Source organism: Glandiceps talaboti, chromosome 2 (genome assembly GCF_964340395.1).
Source record: "Glandiceps talaboti chromosome 2, keGlaTala1.1, whole genome shotgun sequence".
In the NCBI taxonomy this organism is placed as follows: domain Eukaryota; kingdom Metazoa; phylum Hemichordata; class Enteropneusta; family Spengelidae; genus Glandiceps; species Glandiceps talaboti.
The window spans coordinates 1,701,668-1,722,448 of record NC_135550.1 but is presented as its reverse complement, the minus strand read 5'-3'; the positions used below and the strand labels follow the sequence as shown (position 1 = coordinate 1,722,448).

Below are 20,781 nucleotides of genomic sequence, written 5' to 3'. Positions count from 1 at the left end.
AAATGTGTTCCAAAAGGAGTTTAATAGCATCTTGACAGTGAAAGGTATGGGAAAGCTTGAGCAGGGAATATGCATATCTCTTATGGGGGATCCTAAGGGGTCTCCCCCTAGAGGTCCTGGAGGTTTTTTACTCTGAAAAGTCAATTTTGAGATTATTCAGGCCCTTTCAGACAATAATTTCCAAGCTTTACAAGACAGCACCAACATGTAAAAAGAAAAAATATTTTTGAAATATTAAGTTTGATAGCATCTTGACAGTAAGAGTTAGGGGGAAGAGCTTGAGACTGGGATGTGTACACCTCATGTAGTGGGGGGGGGGGGGGGTTCCTAGGGGGTCTCCCCTAGAGGTCCTGGGGTTTTACTGTGAAAAGTCAATTTTGAGACTATTCAGACCCTTTCAGACAATAATTTCCAAGCTTTACAAGACAGCACTAACATGTAAAAAGTAACTACATAGAGTTGAAATACTTTTGAAATATACTTAGATAGCATCTTGACAGTAAGGGGGAAGAGCTTGAGACTTGGATACGTCCACCTCATGTGTGTGTGTGTGTGTGTGTGTGTGGGGGGGGGGGTCCAAGGGGGTCTCTTTCTAGAAGCCCTGGCGGAATTTTACTCTTAAAGCCAATTTTAGGCTATTCAGAACCTTTCAAGCAATAACTCTATCTATGCTTTACAAGACAGCAAAATCAAGTATCAGAAACTATTCTTACTTACATAGGGTTGAAATATGTTCTTAAACAGTTAAATGGCATCATTATATACATGTAGTAAAGGTCAGCACATATACTGGTAGTATCATTGGTAGGGGAGATTTGGAGTTTTAATTCAATTTTAGACTATCTTGGCAAACATTTCACATCTTTAAAAGACTATCATCTCAAATTAGAATTGGGTGAAAATATTTAAGACAAGCGACCTATCGGTCAGAATAGCTCCGCTGTTTTTTTTTTTAATTTAATTTTTTATTTTGGTGACATGTAGAAGTGGTTCAGTTCTTCAGCTCTTTACTAGGCAGTTTTGTTTTAGCGATGCAATAAAGTGGTTAGTGGTTTCATATGATGTCTCACTATAAAACACATTTTACACAGAAGTTGGTAATGTATTGTACTTTTATACCATAGTCACCATTTTATAACAAAAATTTACTGTTATGAAAAATTGCACAAAATCTCAGAAAAAAAATGACTGGGAAATGCACACAACAAAAAAAAATTTCTAACAAATTTACCAAGTCAACAACATTCAACTTGTACTAGTTGTAGTAGATATATATATAGGGAAGAAATGTATTAATCGCCATCTTAGTTTCCGTACGGCGACAATCCCCAAGTACCCGAAAGAGAGTCATTCTCAGCCAACAGGGTTTGACACTGGAGTAAAAAAGTCACTATCCACAGGACTAGTAAAATTGATAACGTAGTAGTCCTGCAAAAAAATTGGTGGTCCTATCTTTAAGTGCTTTCGCTTGTTCACTTAGGCTCTTTCTTCATCTCTCTTAGTTTTTGCTCTACTTCTAATACACTTTTCCAAACCCCATATTATTTCAAACCGTGTGTTGTAATTGAACTGTCTATTTCTTTGTAGTTGTTTGTGCATCATCAACTCCTTACTGTAATTTTATTCTCTTTTTCATGTTTTGGAACTTCTTCTCTTTTTTTGTTGCTTTCTGTGAGTAGTTTGTCTTAATTGGAGGGGGGAGAGTAATAAGATGTTATGTGGTCTTATTTCTAGCTTAAATACTACATAACATTTCTGGTACACATTGATCTAACTATTGCATTTTTAAAAGACAAAAAATTACCTTCCCATGGAGCAAGTCTTTATAGTGTTCTCCTTAGTGCATATTAGAATGTATTTACAACATAAACATAAATAAATTTGAAGGTTACCAGCAGTTACAGCAACATTTTGTTACTAATTACATGTACAAGTCACCTCGTCTATTTTCGTGTCTATGTACTTCCGGGTTGACATAAATGTTAAACGTGATACAGTCGGCCCTATAATTACTAAGAAATGACAAAACCGTTCGCAAAATAAAGTTCAGGATTTTAATTTTTCAAACTGAATATCAATATCCACTACACATTCAATAACTGGTTTCGCGTATTTAGAAATGTGCCCCAAAACATGAACACGGAACACGGAACACGGAATCGTCTACACGGCACTAAAAATCCTACCTGAGGATGGGGCTAGTGTTACTAAGTTAGCAGTTTCATTGTAGGCTGTAAGTTGTACCGGTAAAAAAAACGATCATCACATCATGTAGGAAGTACAAAAACATAGAACACGTTGTTTTCTTGCTGAATAAACTCACTGAAATAACAACACGGTCAAATTGCGTCTTCGATTTTGACAGCCACCATTGTTATGATTGAGCTTCACTTAGTTCCGTTGAACGTGGCCGGGCGAACGCTGACATCCAATTTGTACAGCGCTTTTACAAAGGGAGCTCGTCAATTACCTACCGAATAATTAACTCAGAAACGTAGTTTAAATACTAACTGATCTAAAAATTACTGTTCAGAAAGACTACGCATCCGTACATAAATACGAATTCATGCGACAAAGATTTCAACTTTACTACTTGTTACAGTGTAGAGGCCAGCCTTACCCTTATTATACACATATCATCGTACAACTAATTTTATTGGCTATAATATTAGCTACATTTGAAAGGTCTCACTTGATTGGCTCATCCTTCGCTATTCCCGTTTTCAAGAGACACCCCGCCAGAATAAAGTGCCACGTAGTACAGCAATGGCGCGAGATCGCCTGTTGGGCGACTTTCCCCACCGGGTGTGCTTTTCGAAAACTACACAACACATGCTTTTGTGACACGGAATCATAGAAAATCTACCCCGTTTCCAAACTAATCGTAATTTTATCGCGAATAGACAACCAGAGTTGGTCAAAATAGCAAATTAAAAATCAAATGAATTTTACTATAACCGTGAATTCATCATAAAGCCGGTGGTTTGAATTCTGATCTCCCTAATATACCTATCGAAAAGTCACTATCCCGTCGGACCTGTAATGGACATTTTAGTAACCTTTACTGGTCCTTAAAGAAAGTTACTTGACTCGCGGGATAGCGGACCAGCGTGTACGTGTATGTCGAACCCTTGCCATACGTTACAGCATAGACCCTCCTGGTTACAGTGGTAACACTCGTTCATGTTCGATTAAGTGATGAAGTGATCTTTTTTTTAATTTCTTTTCATCACAACAACAAAATCTGCGCGATCAAAAGTGTTGTAAACTAAACCAGAAAGAATTATCGGGCTGGCTAAACTTCCCGATGAACTGCAGGAGTAAGGTCCAAGTCCAAGCATGGATGTATTAGTCTCACTAATACATCCATGGTCCAAGTAAGCCCCGATAGTACGTGAGAAAATCGTCTCAAACTAGCGATACAACTTTCAAAATATAATTTGACATGTTAGAGTTATACAATTCAAGACGGGTTTTCACTCGAAAACAACAATTCTGTGAATAATGACACTGAACGCAGCGATTTCTCGGACGATGTTACCACTGCACTGTAACGTATGGCTGACAACGACTTGCTTCTGGGTTAGTCCCTCCTGCATCCGGGTACTTGGGATTGTCGCCGTACGGAACTACCAGTACCACATCGGTAATTTTGACGCTGTAATTTTGCCACCAATATTGATCGTACAAAAACAAAACTCCATAAATGAACCACAAAGTACTTTCCCTTTCAAAATGTGGTAATTTTAGAAAGAGTATTATCGTTTTTATTGACGACTGACTCTGTCAAAAATCGTTCGATACACTTCAGTTCAGGCATGGAAGACTTCTCACAATGATAATGAGGTGCATATACTGGAATGAACCATTCTGTAGGAGGGGTGGAGAACTGGATTTGAAGTTTACAAACAAACCTTTTTCGAACAAATATTTGTCATTTGGGCGCACAATGCGTAGAATTAAGACTATAGCACATATTACATTGCTTGTTTGACGTCAATAGTGTCTTTTGAAAAGTTGCACTTTACCTAAAGTCTCGCGGACTGATTTCCAATATGGCGTCGGTCATTATGCTCATTAACATATTCATTTTTTTTCAAATTTCAAAAAAAAAATCATAAAAAATAGAAGAGAAGACGTGCTGACTTGAAATTAACAAATCTAAGTAAGCTACCCCCTGTGCATCAACACACCAGATATCAAAGCAATCTGACTTTAAGTTTATGAGGAGTTGATGAAAATGTCATTTTTGGAAAAAAAATCATAAAAAATTGAAAATGGCACAGATCAACTTGGCATGAACAAATCTGAATAGCCTCCCCCAAGGGAACATGCACACCAAATATCGAAGAATTCCGACTGTCACTTTCGGAGTAAAAAGTGAAAATATAAAAGTTTGACGGACACCTATGATTCACTCTACTCTCTATACCTCAATACCCACCTATACCTAAAGCTACGCTTTCAGCTTTCGCTGACAGCGGAGCTAAAAAGTTTAATATCATTATGACAGTAAAAAGGTTGTTGGTGCATCTGATTGTTGGTTGAATGCATGAGTGACATCTGGGGTGAGGGAGTCCTATGGGGTTTTCCCCTGGCAGATCTGCCGTTTTTTGCTTTTATTAAGGCAATGTTTAGGTTATTCATAGCCTTTGGGGTAATATTTCCAAGCTTCGAATAGATAACGTAAATGTAAGTTTTAAATGAGTTTCCCATGTCAGATAAAAATGGCCCCGTAACATTGGTATAGTGGCATTAATATTGTGTCACAAGGTGGTGATTTTGAATAATAGATTCTTTAGTTTACTGAACTAGTGACCTTTTGATGAATGGTGATGACAGGTATAGGTCAGGGACCTTTTCGTGATGACAGTGTGCTAATTTACATGTCTACAGCTAAACATCTGTTGAACTTTATGTGTACCCAATCAACGTTAAGGAGAATCCTATAAATACTCTCGAAGCCAGTGAACACATGCTTCTCCTAACTTTGAACATCAAGGCCGGAAGGTGGATACTGCTAGTTTGGAGCTGCCGACTTGCTGGCTACTGGTTGCTGTCGCATGGGCGTGTATTATTCCACAACAAGAACTTAACCTACACCAAAGGGACACTACGTTAATTTGCTAATGGACTACGGACATTGACTGTACTTAGTACCGTGTAAAACTGGTGAGTCCATGACATGCTGATAATTGAATACAAGACAATACGGGACTGGCTGACAGCCATTTGAACTTCACATTTCACGTGTACAACGGTTTGCTGCCTCGTGGACTAGAATTTGCTAAATAATTAGTTAGTACCTGTCATCACCATAACTATGTATTTATAAGCCTTGTTTGTTATTTCTGTACAACCTGAAAAGTGTATCAGGGGATATGTATAGCACGTTCCGTTTCATTTTATGTAATATTATTTCATGGTCAAATACAGTATTTTCAATTGATATGTTGTTCTCTGTCGCTTCATTTATACTATACTCCATTCTGTACTTTAGTTGTGTGTGTCACTCGACCATCTTGTGACAATTGGTGTCAGAAGTGGGATCTAAATCTACAAATTGTGGGTTTAACAATTTCAAGTTTCAAATTGATCGTTTCTGGGGTATTTGTTCGAAATATCTCAAATTTTGAGTAAAGTGTAGTTGGAGTATTGGATAAAGTGGAGGGCATTCTGGGTGTAGCATTGGCTCGTTCATCATGGACACTCAAGCAATAGTAGCGCTGGGAAAGGAAATAGGGTACACAGGAATAGCTCTAATTGAGTTTGTTGAAGAGAGAGAAGAGAAGGAATTAGAAAGGGAAAAGGAGAGGATAGCACGAGATGAAAGGCAGTTAGAAAGAGATGAGAAAAGACGTCAGGAACAAATAGTACGAGACCGAGAGGAAAGGGACCATCAGTATAGAATGGAACAGTTAAGGCTCACGGCAGGAGCAAATATAGTAGATACTAGTAGGGTGAAAGCCAGTGCCCCAAAATTGCCAGCATTTGATGAAAACAATGACGACATGGATTCGTACTTGTATCGCTTTGAAAAGTTTGCTGAAAGTCAAGGGTGGCCTAAGCCAGGTTGGGCAACGAGTTTGAGTGCTTTGTTAAGTGGGAAAGCCTTAACTGTATATGCTAGTATGATGATAAATGATGCAATGGATTATGACAAGTTGAAAGAATCATTGTTGAAGCGCTATCAGTTGAATGAGGAAGGCTTCAGAGTAAAATTTAGAAATAGTAGACTAGAAGGTCATGAAACAGCTACAGCTTTTGCAGGCAGGTTAGAACACTACTTTGATAGGTGGACTGCACTCGCCAAGGTGGAAAATAAATATGAAAAGTTGAAGGATATGTTAGTGAGGGAACAGTTTCTCAGCTGCTGTGATAAAGACTTGTCATTGTTCCTACGTGAACGGGAGATTGCGAATATTAATGACATGACTGAATATGCAGATAGATTTAGAGAGGCAAGAGAACAGGTGGGCCCAAAACAACAGGTGAAAAGTCAGAAAAATACATTTCAAGGTCAGAAATTTGTAAGTGCTAAGAGTAATGCTGTAGGGAGACAGACAGGAAGCCAAGAGATAGATACTACTAGGCGAACAGGAATTAAAAGATGTTTTAGTTGTGGAAAGACAGGTCATATTAGTGTCAATTGTTGGAGTAAGAGTAGAGTGGCTAGTGGAACAAGGGGTCCACACAAAGTAGCAAGTTTAGTTCAGGTTGAACAAGATAATAAGCCTAACAGTGGGACAGATACCATACAGGTAGCAACATGTACTCAAGTTATCGAACCCTGTTGTGAGGAAGGAGGCTGTCTAAATCTAGATGGTAAAAGTAATGTGGAATTAAGATGCGGTCATATATTGCCCGTAATTAGTATGACTAGCTTAGCAGCAAACCGTAATCATATCGATAATATGCCAGTTGTTAAGGGTGAAGTAAATGGTCGGCAGGTAAACGTTTTGAGAGATAGTGGTTGTAATGGGGTCGTGATAAGGAAGGGCCTTGTGAAACATAACCAAATGACAGGTGAAGTCAGAACCTATATCATGATAGACAGGACGTGTAGAAAGGCTCCCATAGCTAGGATTGAGGTTGACACACCTTTTTATGTAGGTGAAGTAGAAGCTATGTGCATGGAGACTCCTGTATATGATTTAGTATTAGGAAATGTGGATGGTGTTAGGAAGCCTAGTGACCCCGATTTGAATTGGCATAAACTACATGCTAACTTAAAGGTAGATAAAGCTAAGGAATCCGAGTGTATTCCTAGTAGTGTTGATAGTACCATAACGAAGGAGTCTGCGTGTATTCCTAGTGGTGCTGATATTACTGTTACTAAGGAATTTGAATGTATCCCTAGTAATGTAGGTACTGATCCAGAAGTAACTAATGAGTCTATGTGTAGTTTTAAGCATAATATGGAAGCAACTAAGAAATCTGAGTGTATTTCAAATGTTGTAGATCAGGTACTTAAGGATGATGTTGAGATTGCCGCTCAAGGGGAGGCAGTTGTAGACAAATGCGAGAGATTTGTTGTGCAAACAGTACAGACAAGGGCGCAAAGGATAGCTCAAGGGAAGCCAGTAAAAAAGTTAGTAGTTCCTGAGTTAAGTAAGGGCACTAGCAAGGAGCCAATTACTGTAGAGGTACTGAAGGAAGCTCAGCAAACAGATCAAACATTAGAACGTGTTAGGAAGTTAGCAATGACTAACGAGGAAGTAAACACGGGTAGAGAAAATAAAGCTAGATTCTTTATAAAGAAAGGGCTGGTGTATCGAGAATGTACATCTCCTAGGGTGGAACTAGGCAAAGTATTCACTCAGTTGGTGGTACCACAGAAATTAAGAAACGAAGTGATGAGTTTAGCTCACGAATCTATTGTCGGAGGACATTTAGGAGCTAAGAAAACATATGACAAAATTGCCGCTCAATTTTATTGGCCGGGTATATATAGTGAAGTGGTCAGGTATTGTAGGTCATGTGATATCTGTCAGAAGACAATTTCTAAGGGTCGAGTCACTAAAGTACCATTAGGTACTATGCCTCTAATTGATGTTCCATTCCAAAAAGTTGCTGTAGACCTGGTAGGACCAATAGAGCCTGTAACTGACAGGGGTAATAGGTATATACTTACCTTGATGGATTATGCTACTAGATACCCTGAAGCGGTAGTATTAAAACGAATACAAGCGGAGGTGGTGGCTGAAGCATTAGTAAGCATATATAGTAGAGTTGGGATACCACAAGAAATACTTACTGATTTAGGAACTCAATTTGTGGCGGATATAATGAAAGAGGTTAATAGGTTACTGTCAATTAAACATTTGACTACAACTCCTTATCATCCTGCTTGTAATGGATTAGTCGAGAGATTTAATGGCGTTTTGAAAAGTATGCTTAAGAAAATGTGTGCAGAACGTCCTAAGGACTGGGATAGATATGTAGACCCTGTGCTATTTGCATATAGAGAAGTTCCTCAGGAAAGTATGGGATTCTCCCCATTCGAATTGTTGTATGGTAGAACTGTCAGGGGTCCTATGACTATCCTATCAGAACTCTGGACTAAGGATATAGCCATACCAGAAGTGAAAAGCACATACCAATATGTGTTAGATTTAAGACAGAGATTAGAGGAAACATGCAAGTTAGCAATGACGGAGTTAGGAAAGTCTCAAGTTCGATATAAGAAATACTACGATCATAAATCTAAGGCTAGGAAATTCAAAATAGATGATAAAGTGTTAATCTTGTTGCCTACTAACTACAATAAATTACTGATGCAGTGGCAGGGTCCATATAAAGTAAAGGAAGTAGTAGGAGAAATGGACTATAGGATAGATGTTAAAGGAAAGGTTAAGATATATCATGCAAACCTATTAAAGAAGTATGAGGAAAGGAAAGTACCCACTGACAGAGAGGAGGCGACTAATCAGAGTGATAATAGTGATATAGCTACAATGACGGGGATTATGAATTGTGTTGCTACTGCTGTTATAGAAAGTAGTGATGAGGATGAAAGAGATGCGTCTTTAATAGAATTGGTGCAGACTGTACCGATGGAGATGACGGAATCAGTGGAGAATGTGAAAGTGTCTGATAAATTGCATGATATCCAACACAGAGAATTAAGAGAAGTGCTTAGGGAATACTCTGACGTATTAACAGATATTCCAGGACAGAGTAAGTTAGGGGAGCATGATATCAAATTAACTACTAATGACCCCGTTAAGTCCAGACCCTACCCCTTACCATTTGCAATGAGAGATACTATCAAGCATGAGGTAGAAAGTATGCTACATATGGGTGTAATTGAACCATCATTTTCACCTTACGCGTCACCCATTGTAATAGTTAAAAAGAAAGATGGTTCTAATAGGTTCTGTATAGACTTTAGAAAATTGAACAAGATAACAATTTTTGATGCAGAGCCTATGCCAAATCCAGAGGAATTGTTCTCACGATTAGCAAAAGGGTGCTACTTTTCTAAGATCGATCTGACCAAAGGATATTGGCAAATTCCACTTAGAGATGACGTGAAAGAAAAGACCGCTTTTCTAACGCCATCGGGGCTCTTTCAGTTTAGGAAGATGCCTTTTGGATTAAAAAATGCACCGGCAACCTTTAGCAGGGTCATGAGAACTTTACTGTTGGGTGTAGATAATGTTGAGAATCTCTTAGATGACATTCTCATAGCAACGGTTACTTGGGAACAACATCTTAATACGATACGAGAAACTATGTCTAGATTACGAGATGCTAATCTCACCGCAAGACCAACCAAATGCTATTTTGGATATAAATCTCTAGAATTTATTGGTCACGAAGTGGGCAAAGGATTACTGCAAGTAATGCCACAGAAAATCCAGGCAATACTCAATGTAAAACGTCCTGAGAGTGTAAAGGAAGTAAAATCATTTCTAGGCTTGGCAGGATATTATAGAAAGTTTGTGCCAAACTTTGCCACTGTTGCTGCCCCCCTAAGTGATCTGACAAAAAAGGGTAAACCCAAGAAAGTACTGTGGGGTGACCCACAAGAACGAGCATTTAATGTTCTGAAAGATTTATTGAGCAAGGAACCGATTTTAAGGCTCCCTGATTTTAGTAGAACATTTATCTTACGAACTGATGCATCTGATGTAGGTCTTGGATCAGTGTTGATGCAAGAGTATGATGATGGGAAGTTCCCAGTAGCGTATGCAAGCCGAAAACTACTAACTAGAGAGAAAGCCTATTCCGTTATAGAAAAGGAATGTCTAGCTATTATCTGGGCAATACAGAAATTTCAGCAATATTTACATGGCAAAATGTTTGTATTGGAAACCGATCATCAGCCACTCATCTATCTACAGAGAGCCAAAGTTGTTAACAGTAGATTGATGAGGTGGGCATTGTATCTACAGTCATTTGACTATTCAATCTATGCAATCCAGGGTAAGGACAATATTGGAGCAGACTTTTTAAGTCGAAGTTCAATGTCCAACATGTAGTGTAGAATTTCGAAGCTTGAAATCTACAGCGAGTCAATAAATAATACTCTAAAAGCTACAGTTTATAATTTGATTTCCATGATAATTGTGGTTTAGAACAATTGTCTAGAAAATGTCACTTTCAAAATCAGTTATTAGACAAAGAAATGGTCCCCATGTTTTGTCTTGAATAGGGGAGCAATGTCACAAGGTGGTGATTTTGAATAATAGATTCTTTAGTTTACTGAACTAGTGACCTTTTGATGAATGGTGATGACAGGTATAGGTCAGGGACCTTTTCGTGATGACAGTGTGCTAATTTACATGTCTACAGCTAAACATCTGTTGAACTTTATGTGTACCCAATCAACGTTAAGGAGAATCCTATAAATACTCTCGAAGCCAGTGAACACATGCTTCTCCTAACTTTGAACATCAAGGCCGGAAGGTGGATACTGCTAGTTTGGAGCTGCCGACTTGCTGGCTACTGGTTGCTGTCGCATGGGCGTGTATTATTCCACAACAAGAACTTAACCTACACCAAAGGGACACTACGTTAATTTGCTAATGGACTACGGACATTGACTGTACTTAGTACCGTGTAAAACTGGTGAGTCCATGACATGCTGATAATTGAATACAAGACAATACGGGACTGGCTGACAGCCATTTGAACTTCACATTTCACGTGTACAACGGTTTGCTGCCTCGTGGACTAGAATTTGCTAAATAATTAGTTAGTACCTGTCATCACCATAACTATGTATTTATAAGCCTTGTTTGTTATTTCTGTACAACCTGAAAAGTGTATCAGGGGATATGTATAGCACGTTCCGTTTCATTTTATGTAATATTATTTCATGGTCAAATACAGTATTTTCAATTGATATGTTGTTCTCTGTCGCTTCATTTATACTATACTCCATTCTGTACTTTAGTTGTGTGTGTCACTCGACCATCTTGTGACATATTGCATGTATAGTAAAGCCACTGGTATGTTAGAGAACTTTAGGTGGTCATACCTAGTGTATAATAGAAACTGGAATCTGATGAGATGTGGTGATTTGTAGTGTCAATAACATGTAGTGTCCAAAATAAAAAGTGTATTAATCCCTTCTGACAAGTTCACAGTGACGAATAGGGAACATTTTAGATAACTTCTTTTATGAACTATCTATGAAGATTACCATTACGAAACCTTCAAGTTCACTTTTGCCCCAAAGTGCAATATAAGTGAAGCATTGATTGTGAAACAGTCAAGCATTTACATGACATGTTCTGTGACTAGTGTGGTGGCTAGGTAATACATGTATATGTATATTTATAGTTATGCTTGAACTAATAAGTAATATTAAAGAATTCATGTAAGAAACATTGAGAAGAACAAATATCTACATGTACCACATTTCTGACAAGGCTATATGCCATTGTAGAAAAAGGATTTTTTCTTCCATCACAATCCAAAACACAATGACCCCCCTATCCACAATTTTGAAAACAGCATGACCCCCCCCCCCCCACTGCCAATTTCAAAAACTGGGTGACCCCCTCACAAGTCAATCAGTGCATGCAGTGCTTTTGGAGTAGTTGTCATTTTTGTAAAATCCTATATGGCCACCATAGGGGTCAACCGATTGCATTGATTTTCGTAAACTTGAAAGACATCACTTAGATGATGCTATACACAAAAGATCACACCAAGTGGACTGCTCATTCTGGAGAAGATTTTTAAACGAAAAATGCTCTTTTTTCGAAAATCAAATATGGCGGCCAAGGTCACATCACTGAACGCGATTTTATTGGCAAAATTAAAAGGGCAGGGGACATGCATACTATGTACCAAATTTCTAGCCAACTGGACCCCCTATGTTTTGAGAAGAAATCATTTTAAGATTTCACGAAATCCAATATGGCGGCCAGGCCATGTGACCAGATCAAAATTCCTGGGTCAAGTACATGAGTACCGATGGTCCCTGATAAGCCTACCAACTTTGAAAGGTTTACGGGCAACTGTTTTCTAGTTCTATCTCGACAAAAACGGCAAAAGAAGAAGAATAGGGCCCCTAAATTAGCGTCACTAATGCGATATGTGGGCAGTCTACACACAACAATACATAGTGTGTCTAGCCATAACAGTAGACGCCAGCCACTACAATTGAAATAGACACATTGACGAAAATACGTTTACCCGCTAAAATGGAAATTATAGATTCATGACATTGTTCTGCCTCACTAAAGGCTTGTCCGAAGCCAGATATTCATTTCTTGAACTAGATGTTTGGTAACATATATAAACAGTGTCATGTCAGAATCTGAACACAGTAATTACAGTATCATGTCAGAACCCAAACACAGTAATTACAGCATCATGTCAGAACCCAAACACAGTAATTACAGTGTCATGCCAGAATTCAAACACAGTAATTAGTGTCATGTCAGAACCCAAACACAGTAATTAGTGTCATGTCAGAACCCAAACACAGTAATTACAGCATCATGTCAGAACCCAAACACAGTAATTACAGCATCATGTCAGAACCCAAACACAGTAATTACAGTGTCATGCCAGAATTCAAACACAGTAATTAGTGTCATGTCAGAACCCAAACACAGTAATTACAGTGTCATGTCAGAACCCAAACACAGTAATTACAGTGTCATGCCAGAACCCAAACACAGTAATTACAATGTCATGTCAGAACCCAAACAAACACAGTAATTAGTGTCATGTCAGAACCCAAACACAGTAATTACAGTGTCATCTCAGAACCCAAACAAACACAGTAATTACAGTGTCATGTCAGAACCCAAACAAACACAGTAATTACAGTCATGTCAGAACCCAAACACAGTAATTACAGTGTCATGTCAGAACCCAAACACAGTAATTACATTGTCATGCCAGAACCCAAACACAGTAATTGCAATGTCATGTCAGAACCCAAACAAACACAGTAATTACAGTGTCATGTCAGAACCCAAACACAATAATTACAAATTGATGACAAATGCATATCCTTTATTTATTAGAATTGATGACCTCATCTGTCAAATTTATAGGGTGGAATGAAAGCAGTGATTTGGACCGATGCATTTCTCTTCATGGTCATATTAATTGACCTTATAATCGTTATTATACTTGGAACTGTCGACTCTGGCGGTTTTTCTTATGTATGGGAAGTTAACAAAGCAGATGGAAGATTGGCAGAAAGTATATTCTAGTACGTATATGCTAGTTTTTGTTCTGTATGTGTAGATAGGTAGGTAGGTAGATGTAAGTGTGCGTGCGTATGTATGTATATATGTATGTATGGAACGACCGTAAGCAAAAATATATCTACTTACACTACCCTCGGGCACTACCCACATCGTTCAATTCAAAGATGACCTTACTATACATCCACTTCCACTATACCAACTGAGTGCGTGTCGATAACATCCTCCATAAACACGTTTACTCTTTTATGAAGTCACTTTCTTCGTTGCCATTGCATCTTTCCATCCACTGCCTATATACACTAATCTGTTTGGAGTATTAATACTGTTTTCTGATTGGACAGCTTTCCACTCGATATGACGGCACGAGTAACGTTTATAAATATGGTTATTGGTGGAGGTATGAACTTTCTAGGTGTATTCGTCAGCCAAACCTCAATACAACGATTTGTCAGCACTAGAAGTATGAAGCATGCTAAAATGTATGTATTCTGTATATATCTCTAGAACATAAATATATTTCACTAACTATGCATAGTCTTTTGCATAACGGCTTGTTGTTAAGACTCCTCTACACGACAGTTTTGGAATCATAATCAATTAAATCTATTTTTTGCAATTTCTTTCTACCTTGGCTGAGAGCTGTCAGGAATAGGACACTCAGAAAGCTACAAAGGAATTCGATATACTGGTGAAAGTCAAAAAGGAAACATTATCTCACAGTCTTTTGTTTAATGTTCTTTTTTATGAAAAAACTTCCTGTTTCTTTTTTGTCAGCTCAGTAATATTGAACTTACCTTTCCAACTCATGTTTCTGCCGCTGGTTTTTGTGTGTGGTCTGGTATTATATGCCCACTATAACAGTGAGTCTTACTTTAAAGCGCAAAAAGGGAGCGTTAACCTGTATGTAACATATACATTAAATTGTCAAAGATAGTCATTTGGCCAGTTGAGGTTGTTGTTTTACTTGCTAGATCACATCACTTTTGCTACTGAAATTTGTAAATGAGGAGAAAGTTTTGTTTCCATTCAATTCGGGTAGTAAGATCTCAATTACAACCTGTTGTAAAGGTATATGTATATTCTGGCGAACCCTCCCTTTTTATGATGTATCAACCTTTCTCATTTGCCATCACTTTTCAAGCACGTTATTAAAGCTGTACTTGCTGCTACAGGAACATTTTGTCATTTTTTGTGAGATATAATAACTTGCTGGTAACGATATACATAGTGAGGTGTATTAAATCATCTATAGGTAAACTTGTGTGTGTAGCTGTACACATAACACGGCTGAAAAACGCAATGACTTTGTATTTTATGAGACTGACCCTACATCAGCACTAGTACCTCAATCGACCAGCACACATTGAATTTTCTGGCAAAATATGAGTCGATTATTCAACAGACCAGTTTAGAAATAACACAACCCTTGCAGCAGTTGCCTAGAGAGGCCTCTTATCAGAACTTTGTTTTATCAGTGGTGGAGTCTTTTAAATGAAACGATACTTCGACAAACTTTTCAGAACATGTGAGCTTTGGTATGATCATGAATACATGTACCAACTTCTATAGAATTTGAAGCTTGCACACAGATATAGTGTGAAAACTGTTCATTATGCAAAATAACATCAATATTCATAGGATGTTTACCAGAATCTATTCAGTTCTTGCAATCACCATAATAAATGTGTGTAGCAAGTTCCACTATAATATTCAGAGTGTAGAGTTTCATATTGCAGTTAGAAAAAGTAAATTAAAAGCACATTTTAAGAAATGGGAAAAGATTTCCACCCATGAAAAGACTCGTATCTTTGTAATAAGCTCAATTCATAAAAACGTTATTAAATACAAAAACAAAAACGTTCCACTATGATTGATGTAGTAGTAGTTCTTGAGATATTGTGTCCACAGACAGACAGACAGACAGACAGACAGACAGACAGACAGACAAAACACTTACGGAAGGTAAAAACGACGTTCTTATCAGCTTCTAGACAACTGCTGTAAGGGTTGTATTTGGCAATTGCTATAACTGAAAAGTGTGTGACTTTGCTTGTGACCCAATATTGAATATTTAATTAGCACTACCATAATAGGTATCGAGGCAAGTGAAACTAACACGACACCGGATTTATAACCGAGCTATGCACGCTATCCATGGATAAATCAACCACTAATGAATTGGTACAATGTATTTTTATAAGTAATTGAACAAGTTGTATTAACTATATCTTTGGTTGCTTGATGAAAATTAGATGTCCAAGTTGCAGCTATAATTAACTTCTGTCAAATTGACGTGTTGCTATTATCATGTGTGCTGTCTAACCATACTAAAGATAAAATTATGAATTGAAACAATATCATTGCAACTTCTAAGAGTGTATGCATGCTACTGATTAAAATTAAATAGCCCACACAAGGCATATTTTGTTGTGATTTATACTGGGTTAGCATGTATCGTGTCAAACAGTTTTTCGTTTTCTATCTTTTGATCAGATTTCTTGTCTCAGTTAGCACCACCGATTAATTCCACTTTTTCACCAGGTAAGACACAACAGAATGGTACTTAGCTTAGTTACTTACTTACTTACTTACTTACTTAGTACTTAGCTAAGTTGCTATGCCAACTCAATTAATACATAATTGATGTTAGAAGATATTTTTATGTTTATTTCAACTATTTTCACGACTTGTCAGGACTGTTACATGTTCCGTGGAAAAAAAGCGGATATTAAAATGGGAGGCGAGGGTTGCTTATTCTTTGCTGCGCTTCTTATGCTAAGGGAGATATATCAGAAAAGTCAATTCTAACAACTCTACATCGTGCGGCCTTTCTAAAAGAGCACTATGGAATGGCTCATAAATATATTTGCTTGATCACGAAGCCAAGTATCATGGGAGTTTACAACCTCTTGAAACAATACCCATACAATTCTGAGGCCACCTGTGTGAAGAAACAGAAGCTCCTAAAATTGTTTATTTCCTATAATCCCTCGCCCCAAGTGTTCTCTGTATATTACTTAATATTGCGAGAGCATTTTTTATTTGATGAAATATCTCAAGTTATATTTTTATTAGCAATTATAGTGTACACTCTTTCTCTTTATCTGTGTGTCTAACTTTGTGCGTCTATGTCTGTGTACCTCTCTCTCTCTCTCTCTCTCTCTCTCTCTCTCTCTCTCTCAACAGCACTGACTTTTCCTCCATATGGTCATGATGATACTAAACCTCACTATGAGCCATATTACACATCAGCAGACCAGGTAAGGCGCAAGTTGTGTGTACTGTTAAGTGCCTCGAACTATTAAAGGTTTGATACTTGCATGTGGGTGACATCAATACGGCATCGGGCTATCCTTTCAACTGCTTGCTATTAACAATAACAAAACCTGCTCTATTCGTGACTGCTATTAGGTAAAATAAAAAAATTTGTGTTTGGTTCCGATAACATGACTTCAGAAAATAGGATAGATTGTGTATTTGTCACTCTAAATTGATATTTTTGCATCTATTTTCTGTCAGATTTTAATCTTCTTCGTAAGTGAAAAATTTGGCCACATACCAGGATTCATGGGGTTGTTTATAGCGTGTATATTTGCAGGAACTCTAAGGTGAGAGGATGGACATATATCTAGCGACGTAACAAGGTGATAGAATAGATGTAGCGTGAATCTCATGGCTGTAAATATTATTATTTCATTGTGATATGCCTAAGTTGATTTTTTCCTCTGGATATGTGAACATGCCCCCTTACCTCGTCATTACCACTATTTCTACTACCACATACCATAGGACATTGATTTTGCCAAATCACTTCGCGTTCTTTCTACTCGTGATATATAGTCTCAGTATATACCACCATCTTGTGCAAATTTAAGTCCATGAATTCCTTTATTCATGATATGGCGTTCATCAACAAGTTAATCCCCACCCCCGGCCCTCCCGCTCACTCCGGAACATTTGTTACAGTCAATGCCTATTCTTTTCACGTTTGAGTTGTACTTCACATCCTACATACAACTAAAATCCCGAAACTTGAAACAAAACGACGTCTGGCTCGACAAAAATCTTATCAACAGTGCTACATTTTATCGTCTGGCCAGATGAATATCTCAAAGACGTTGCTAAACCTTATCATCTGGCTTGGCAGAAATGTGAATGACATTTTCACATGTTACCGTCTGGCCTGACAATAATTGAAGTACAATTGTTACATTTTAGTCAACTTACTCTCAAAAATATCAGAATGAATGCACCAATGTTATAGGTTTACCTTCATGTGTTGTCCATGTACACATTAATAAAAGCTCACCTTCGGTGCAAATGTTGGTAAGATTTATGTCCAGCCAGGCAACATTTGTTTCAGGCTTCATGATTTTTGTTGTAATATTTTACTAAGTACGTTAAGTAGGAATAAATGGACTTCTATTTCGTCATTATCTCAGTCGGTCTTCAATGAGATTGTGCTGCGCATGCGTGGGAATCAGTGTGTGCAGTGGGAAGATGGCTGTGAAAATTTATGAGTGAAGTTTATAAGTGTTTGCATCTACCATCTAGGAGCATCGAGACTCATCTAGTAAGTAGAATAGTCGTGTGAACACAATAGTCTAAAGTTTAGATCGACGATCTAACAAACATTTGAATTATACAGCCGAAAAGTTGACATTGTACGTGGTACGATGAGTTCAGCATCGCAAGCGGGTACGGATGAAGGATCCGAATCAGTCAGTGTAGCTGAGATGTCAGGAAAGGCTTCCAATGACAATAAAACCGAACGTGGTTCGGGAAAAAGTAATTCCAAAGGTAAACTAGCCACGAAGGGACGTGCAAGTTCGAGTAAGAAAAAAGACGATGACGGCGACGTTGTCGCCATTATGCGCTCGATACAATCGGCCGTTCAGAGGCAAGAACTCACAGTAGGTAACATATGTGAGAGACTAGATAAGATTGAAAACCAAAAGAAGGAATTTGAGGAAAGTTACGAATACGGACCTCAGTCTTTAGAATATAATGAAGGTGGTGATGACGATTTCCCGCCTAGTGCCCAAAAGCGTACGTCACAGGAGGCCGACACTGACGGCGATAACAGTGAGAGAGAGAAAAGTACAAGTAGATTTGTATCTATGACGAAACGATTCAAAGTACAGGAATATTGTGACAAGGATATCGATGTTACGTTGGCAGAGAACACAACCGATCTATTCAAAAATGGCATCGGGGAGGAACGTTACCTTGAATTGACTAAAAGTGAGAATAATGCTCGCCCGCAGAACTGCGAGGGCTTGGCAACAGTGAAAACAAACCAGTTAATTTGGGATGCCATATCGCCCACAGCACGGGCGGATGACAAAAAGCTACAAAATATCGAGACCTCGGTGGTAAAAGCGGCGACGATCTTAGCCAAAGTCGTCAACAATATGGCAGGGATGGAAAAGGAATTAGATCCTTCCTTTGGGAAGTTGATCGATGACAGTGACGATGTACTTGCCTTGTTGGGGCATGCTAATAAACAGATAAACATGACGAGAAAAGACCTTCTAAAACCTGAATTGAAAGATCAGTATGCTCATCTATGTAACCATAACCGTCCATTTACAAACTTGTTGTTTGGAGATGACATTTCATGGACTACCAAGGAAATTGAAGATGTTGCTAGAATTAGTAACAAGGTGATTGGATACAGAGCCAGAGGTGTGACACGTTTTAGATCAGCAAATCGATTTATGAGAGCCAGAGGCAGAGGACGAGGCTATTCATATCAGAGAGGTAGAGGAACCTATAAATATAATTATGGTCGGACATACATGTCATCTACACCAGAGACAAAAAACTATCAGAGACAGGGACCCTTAGTGGGCCCAAGAAACAAATCACAGTAACACAGGTGAGCACAAAATTTGAGGCTGGTAGATTATAATATTTTGTTGAGGCATGGAAACAGATAACACAAGATCCCAATATACTAGATATAGTATTAGTACAACATTGTCACATAGATATTGACATTGGGTCATTACCACAAAGTAATCAAACCAGTTACAAATTAAATGTTACAGACACAAAGATTATTTGGTCAGGAAATTGAAAAATTGCTCAAATTGAAGGTTCTCATTCAAGTGAAAACTACTGAGGGACAGTTTTTGTCCCCAATTTTTGTTGTACCCAAAAAGAATGGAGAACATAGAATGGTTCTAAATCTGAACAAGCGACCTATCGGTCAGAATAGCTCCGCTGTTTTTTTTTTAATTTTATTTTTTATTTTGGTGACACGTAGAAGTGGTTCAGTTCTTCAGCTCTTCACTATGCAGTTTTGTTTTAGCGATGCAATAAAGTGGTTAGTGGTTCATATGATGTCTCACTGTAAAACACATTTTACACAGAAGTTGGTAATGTATTGTACTTTTATACCATAGTCACCATTTTATAACAAAAATCTACTGTTATGAAAAATTGCACAAAATCTCAGAAAAAAATGACTGGGAAATGCACACAAGAAAAAGAAAAAAAGAGAGATGATTTTGAGGTTGGCTATAAATTGACATAATAATTCCATTGTCTTACAGCTTTAACCCTGGGAAATTTTAATGATGAATGAAATAAACTAGGGATCTAAAATAATTTTGAGGCAATTTGAATTTCAATTTTCTAACAAATTTACCAAGTCAACAACATTCAACTTGTACAAGTTGAGTAGATATATATATAGGGAAGAAATGTATTAATCGCCATCTTAGTTTCCGGACGGCGACAATCCCCGCCAAGTACCAGAAAGAGAGTCATTCTGGCAGCCATACGTTACAGTGGTAACACTCGTTCATGTTCTATTACCTTTTATAAAGAAAACACAACGAAATGGTTGAAGTGATCTTTTTTTTTAAATTTCTTTTCATCACAACAACAAAATCTGCGTGATCAAAAGTGTTGTAAACTAAACCAGAAAGAATTATCGGACTGGCTAAACTTCCCGATGAACTGGAGTAAGGTCCAAGTCCAAGTAAGCCTCGATAGTACGTGAGAAAATCGTCTCAAACTAGCGATACAACTTTCAAAATATAACTTGACATGTCTTCATTTGTTAGATTTATACAATTCAAGACGC

General features: G+C 37.9%; 1 protein-coding gene across 1 annotated transcript in view; it reads left to right on the top strand.

Annotated features, from left to right (window-relative positions):
- LOC144453496 (sodium-coupled monocarboxylate transporter 1-like) overlaps positions 1-20,781 on the top strand; it is a 75,594-nt gene that overhangs the window by 33,396 nt on the left and 21,417 nt on the right. Inside the window, exons 5-10 of the mRNA XM_078144805.1 lie at positions 13,527-13,687; positions 14,027-14,164; positions 14,460-14,545; positions 16,179-16,226; positions 16,872-16,945; positions 17,205-17,293. Coding sequence (XP_078000931.1) covers positions 13,527-13,687; positions 14,027-14,164; positions 14,460-14,545; positions 16,179-16,226; positions 16,872-16,945; positions 17,205-17,293 — 596 coding nt within the window. The remainder of the gene's footprint in view (positions 1-13,526; positions 13,688-14,026; positions 14,165-14,459; positions 14,546-16,178; positions 16,227-16,871; positions 16,946-17,204; positions 17,294-20,781) is intronic.